Here is a 6,750-nt window from a genome sequence, read left to right as displayed (position 1 = left end):
CCAAATCCTTAAACTCAGTATCATAGGCACAGAATGTAAGCAAATCTGGGATGTTCTCCAACAGATAAGCAATAGCACAGCTATGCTAGTCTCAAAATACTGTCTAGACATCCTTTCCTATATAATCAAATGCTTAGTGGCAACATCTTTAACAGTCACATTTGCTGACATTAAATGCATTTATTGTGCCACAAGTCTATCTAACTTCCTTTCAGGTTTTTGTTTTTTTTTTTTTTTTTTTTTTAAATATGTTCGAGAGACAACTTCTGCTTCAGGTCTATTTAGGGGTGTTGACCTATAAGGACACTAACTATTGTGGGTTTACTGAAAAATAAGGATAAAGGAAATATAAAGTAAATCACAACAAACTCTTTAGGTCAGTTAAAGGCCATTTCTCTAGCTGGGATATTAAAAAAAAATTAATCTCACCAGCCCACACCCTAAAGGTTAATGCCACCAATAACAATTTACAGCAGGAAAAATAAACCTGCTAATAACCAGCCCACTTCATTAGCAAAAAGCAATTTAACTCAAATACTGAGACCAAAGAATAACACTATCTACCCAAACTTATCCCACCCACCCTCAACCACCAGCAAGGAAGAGAAGAAATGATTGTTTAAAACAAAACAAAATAAGCATAATATTTCTTACAAGGATAACAATGGTCCACTTCCTGAGATAGTACTCAGAAGGACAAAAGGTGGCATGAAGACAATATTTAGGGATTAGCATTATCCCACAAAACAGTCTTTAAAAACCCAAAGTACCACAAACACACTAAACTTTGTCTATGAGTTAGAGAACAAGATATTGCTGCTGCTTTTTTCTTTAATACACAATATTTTGTAGGTTCTGCCCTTCAATGTGAAAGCAGGATGTCAAAAAAACAACAACAAAAAACCAAATATTTGAAATTGATACCCATATTTTGGGGACCACGTATCTTAAGTGTGAAAACAAATCTATACCTTCTCCTTCCTTCCTACTATCAAACCACCTCACACAAAAGAAAACTACAACAATTCAAACATGATTAATTTTAAAAGTTCTTCAAAGTACTGAAATTTTTAGAAGAGAAAAAGAAAATAGGAAAAACAAAACAGGAGGGGGGAAAAGCTGAAAAAGAAAAAGGGGTAATCAATGGGCCTCTCTTTTATTTGGCGACAAGCAAGTGCAAGAAAGTTCATTTATAATTTGTTTAGTTGTCTGTTTTTTGCACATCTGCATTCTGGCCAGAAGGGACTTTGAGATTTTTCTGCAGCACATGAGCATCTGCGGGCTCTATCCTCTTATAGTAGTTCTTCTTTGTCTCAATAATCTCAAAGCCAAACTTCCTGTAGAAGTCAATTGCCGACTCATTGCTGATCTGGACATGCCTAAGATATATAAGAGGGTATCAAAAAACAAAACATTTCGTAAGATTTTACATGTTCTGCAAAGAAAGCTTCAAATTTATTAGAGCTAGAATATTGCAGATACTTGTTAGTCTCTTTACAATTACTAGTAAATACCTACATTGATTAGACAAAACATTAACAAACATAGGTAGTCCTCTGCCGACAAATGTATACTTTTTCAAATTGTTTATTTTTATTTATTTATGCATATGAGAACTGTGGTATAGGCCAGAAATGAGAGAGGAATTCACCAGTGACAGATTGGGGAGCAAAACAGGCCAATCTACTGAAATATACTAAGTGATGAACCTCTGAGCTACCAGAGAGGCCCAAATTTACACTTTTAATGTAAGTATTACATTTGCAAAGCAAATGGCTGAGATTAGGAGACTCAGGAATAGTGTTTACTCTTACAATGAACAGATAATAAAATACTTTAGCATAATATTTTTGAATGCAAAATACAAAATTCCTGAAATTTAAAATGAGTCAAGTAACCCAAGGGATGATTCAAAAACTATGTCAATACACACATAAGTCAATAAAAAAGTTAGAAACCAGGGTCTCATCCCTAAATACATCCTCCTCCTGATTAATAAAATATGCCTTTTTGAAATGATTAAGAGCATTCTCATTTACTACTCAAAACAGCATTAAATAATTTTTCTCATTGCCAACTGAAAAGTGAAAATAATTGTAATATCCATAGTGTAAAGCAATCCATAGTTGTGATCTTAACCTTGGCTTTTAATCTGAGGTCTCTTAAGATTCAAGTATAAAGTTAACTATGTGATTTATAATTGTGATTATTAAGCTCTATTAAAATAAGCATATCATCCAGAGCGTTGAACAAGAACAGTATGCAAACAGCACAACGTAAGACAAGTAATGTTAATGGTATTAACTCCTAAATTTTGAAGACTGGAGTTTTTGATCTTGTGTACATCAATGTGACTTTACAGCACCCAGTCCAAAGCGGTAATGAAAAACAGTAACATGTTGTATCAGATTATCTATGTAAAATTAACACAAAACTTTGTAACTCTGTAACTATTATTAACACCGTATCTCCAAATAAATAATGAAGTGACCACATTTGAACATTTTAGTAAGATGTCTACTGCCAAACTCTTAAATTCATCTAAATGTAAATAGCATTTTACTTACAGATAAATGTTGTCAAAAGTGCCATCTTTTTCACAGATGTTTAAGACATGATTTAACATTTTAGTTCCTATCAAATAAGAGAAAAAAAATCTATAAATCAATCTTTATATATCTAACTACAATCTGAACATTTACTGAGTTACTAATAAAACTTAGGAAATAATCAATAGACAGTCTCATTTTCTGCATTTTTTTTCTTTCTGTACTGCCTATAAGTATTTTAAAATGTTAACAGAAAAGCAATCTTTATGTTCAATCCCTTTACAGGTAGCAGGAAAATAGAAAAAGAGGAAGGATTAATAAATCTACAGTTTCCACTAGAATTATGCCAGTAAGCACTAGTTATTTTTTACTTTATTTCATATAATTCAATGACTATTCCCCAGTAGTGTAAGAAACAGTACTCAGAAACAGTAAAATATACCTGTTTTTTTTTTTTTTTTAAATCCTTTAAAGAACCACACAGAACTGGGGTACAGGCCAGAGGTGCAGGGTGGTGAGAAGATTCACTAGAGACAGAGTGGGGAGCAGAATAGGCAGATGGGCGAAGCAGACTGCTGAGGGGAGCAGCGGGCCAGATAGGAGAGTTCTGCCTCGCCATGTGGATCACCTCCCAGCCAGGGATCGAATTTGCACTGAAGTGGCTGCTTGCTTTAACCTGCTGTGCCACCAGGGAGGGCCCTATCTATGTTTTTTAAAAAAATAAAATATCCTAATAATCTTACCTATTCCTAGTCTTCGGTATGGTGCCAGACATCCTAGTGTCATGATGTAAAGTCTCTTCTGATTCTGTGAATGATCCACCCTACAGCACACCGCACCTACTGCAATATCATTGAAATAGGCTACGGTGGAAAACAAAGATAAAAAGTTCAACAAACATAATAAAGTTCTATATATATCAATCTTTTCCTCCATTTCATTAAGTACTGAATTGCTGTTACTGGCATTATGTTTATTAGTTACTCACTCTCAACAACCTCAAAATTTTATACCTCAGGAAATTCAAGTCTCAAGTAAAGGTAAATACATGAAAGCACAAGCATATGCTATACTGTACAAAAATATATTTAACATCTTTCAAAGTCAAATATTTTAATATCTTGATTCCTCTGAATGTGACAAACCCCTCCCCTACCATTTCTCACTTCTAAATAAAAGGCTCTATTAAAAACTAGGGGTCAAGAACATGAATTAAATAACTTAGAGGAGGAGGAAAAATATTATACCAAGTTTTGCTAGTTCGCCAACCTCCAGCACATCCTTGTAGAACTTGTCATTGTAGCTGACTGGAAAGATGACCTGGTTTAATCTCTTCAACTGTTTAATATTGTGTGGTGTCACGTCTCCCAGCTCGATCCGGCTACTGGAACAAACCAAAATGTACTCAATAAAATATAATTAGCTTTTATTTGTTAAGAACATATCAAAAAGAGTACCAAGTATTTTTACGTGATTGACTCAGTTCTTTCATAGTGACTGTATTTTTTATGAAGATTATATTTACAAGCAAAAGTTTGCCAGTCATTTGATTCAAATCAACTCACAGCTTTCATACAATTATACACATAATTATCAATATGCATGTGTGTATATATATATACACATGTATACATATGTATAAACACATGTGTATACATGTACACACACGTATTTGGGGACAAATATAGTAAAGAAAAATTACAAGAAGGCCAGCATAACAAATATTCTATATAAATGATCATTTTCCCTTGCAGCTTACAATTCAGAAAAATATAAACATATCGAATGGCTAATGGGATTCTGATACACACTACTGGTGAGAATGTCAAGTCAGATACATCTCTGGAAGACAATCTACTACCATATATTGAGAAGCCTAAAAAAGTACAACTCATTTGTCCAAGTAATCGTCCTTTAGGAATTTATTCTAAGAAAATCATCCAAACTGCAAAAATTATGCGCTCGTATCAGTTATACCACTCATGAGTTATACCAAGGGGTAATCAAAATCTATTTCTAAACCCTACCCTACACCTTTAGAAGCTGAATCTCCAAAAATGGAACAAGGGCAAACATATTTTGGGGAAAAAAAGTTTTTTAAAAAAGATTTATTTATGCATACAAGAACTGGGGTGTAGGCAGGAGGTATGAGGCACAGGGGTGAGAGGATTCACCTGAGAAAGAATGGGGAGCAAAACAGTCAGATCTACTGAAATATACTACTGAAGGGAAAAGTAGGTGGGACAGGAGAGGTCTGCCAAGCTACATGGGTCATGTCCCCCCCACCAGTTAAGGAACTCATGCTGTAAATGGCTGTGGGTAGCTTCCCAGTGCTGACATTTAATCCCTTGGCCACCAGGGAGGCCCTAATCTTTTAAAAGTAAATGCCAATGTTAGCATCCGTAAAAAAATGAAGTATAATTTTAACAAGTGGTTCCATGGGAAAGGGATCAGAGCTACAAACATTTCAGAATCAGTATCTAAGTCATTTGCCTCGAGATCTGTCAACAAAAGAAATTTTTCTTACTACCATAGCTACAGGTTAATCCAATGTTGTAAGACATACTTGGAGAGCATCTACAAAATTTCTTCTTCCAATCTTCCAATTAACAAAATCACTAGCTAGAGTTGCTTAAAACCAGAATAGAGGGTGATAAAAAAAACATTAAAAAAACAAACCAAATCAAAATTAGTTCAAAAGTAAACAGCAATCACATTCCAACTAAGCAGCTAGAAAATTATTTAAATCCTATTTAGACAATGCTAGGTCTAGATCACAATAGCATTAATAGCGGGGTAGTGAAAAAAATACACCCTAGTTAATAGTTTGCATTATATGCAAAGGTTATGAAAACTGAGGTAGAAATAACTAAACAACGTTAGCCATCACATTTTTTTTTTAAAGATTTATTTATGCGTACAGAACTGGGGTACAGGCCAGAGGTGCAGGGGCGGCGAGAGACTTCACCAGAGACAGAGTGGGGAACAGGCAGATCGACGAAGTACACTGCTGAGGGGAGCAGCGGGCGGGTTAGGAGAGGTCTGCTGCGCCATGCGGTCACCTCCAGGGCAGGCAGGGATCGAACTCATGCGGAAGTGGCTTAAGCTTCTCAGTGCTGTGCTTTAACCCGCTGTGCCACCAGGGAGGGCCAGCCATCACATTTTTATAATGGCAAAAGGAAAAAAAAACCTAAAAGTGTCCATCAAAGAGAACCGTGTTTTTAAAAAGCACCATACATATTATCTTTTTAGCACAAGAAAATGTACTATATTTTGGGAGGCGGGAGGGCACAAATTAACTCTCTCTCTCTCTAAAATATAGTAATATAAGCCAATTATATTAAGATAATTAACATAGTAACATGTTAATTATATGTTAAACACATATAGAAAAAGGTTTAAAGGCATGTAAAGAATGTGTAGTCAAAATTGTAGATAATTTTAAAACAATATTCTCTGAAAGGTTAAAATTTTGATAATCTAAAAAAACAGAAGGTATTATGATTCTTAAAATACATACACACAAACCTGATCAGATATCATTATGCTCATTTAGAACTTTAGCTTTTCTACCTCAATTATTTCATTTTTATGTTACCATTTTTAAAATCTAATGTGAATGTCCTTTGCTTATGTTGTATGTCTTTAAAGCTGAGTAGTTTCTTAGTAGTCATAGCATGTAAGTAAAAATACAGATTTGCTATTTACTCTCAATTCCTAGTGACCAATAAATGTTATCTCCTAGGTATTTGGAAATAATAATGTATTATCTCCATGAGTCATGTATTCCTTAACTAGGTTACATTTCATTTATCCTATTATTCTCCTCTTCATTAAAGCACACTACTCTGGTTTCTCTCTTTAAACAATGAAGTAAATGACAATTATCCCCCAATTTTTTCTGATTAAAATCTACTAGATGCCAAAAAACAAACAAACAAAAAAAAAACTACTGGATGCACTTACTAACCCTCTATCTACAGTTCATGTTTTTTTTTCCTTTTTCTTTTTCTATTTTTTAATAAGCAGATACTGTTATCCTGGGAAACACAAGAGATCAATATCTTACCTGCATGGTTTATACATATATATATTTATTTATTCACATATATATTTATTTAAATATATATTTATATATATTATATGTGTGTGTGTAAATGTGTGTATGTGTATATATATATACACATGTATACATATGTAT

General features: G+C 33.9%; 1 protein-coding gene across 2 annotated transcripts in view; it reads right to left on the bottom strand.

Moving 5' to 3' along the window:
- Positions 1-215: 215 nt before the first annotated feature.
- NAA50 (N(alpha)-acetyltransferase 50, NatE catalytic subunit) overlaps positions 216-6,750 on the bottom strand; it is a 20,347-nt gene continuing 13,812 nt past the window's right edge. Inside the window, exons 2-5 of one of the 2 annotated variants that reach the window (XM_012734185.1) lie at positions 3,797-3,933; positions 3,293-3,412; positions 2,568-2,634; positions 216-1,379 (exon numbers count right to left, since the gene is read on the bottom strand). In XM_012734185.1, the coding sequence (XP_012589639.1) occupies positions 1,202-1,379; positions 2,568-2,634; positions 3,293-3,412; positions 3,797-3,933 (502 nt within the window). In that variant the 3' untranslated portion in view covers positions 216-1,201. The remainder of the gene's footprint in view (positions 1,380-2,567; positions 2,635-3,292; positions 3,413-3,796; positions 3,934-6,750) is intronic. The other variant, XM_004675210.2, reaches the window with a different exon arrangement.

Source organism: Condylura cristata, unplaced genomic scaffold, assembly GCF_000260355.1.
Source record: "Condylura cristata isolate star-nosed mole 26May11 unplaced genomic scaffold, ConCri1.0 scaffold00003, whole genome shotgun sequence".
Lineage (NCBI taxonomy): Eukaryota > Metazoa > Chordata > Mammalia > Eulipotyphla > Talpidae > Condylura > Condylura cristata.
Note: the sequence above shows the minus strand (reverse complement) of the source record. Positions and strands in the feature narration are given on the sequence as shown.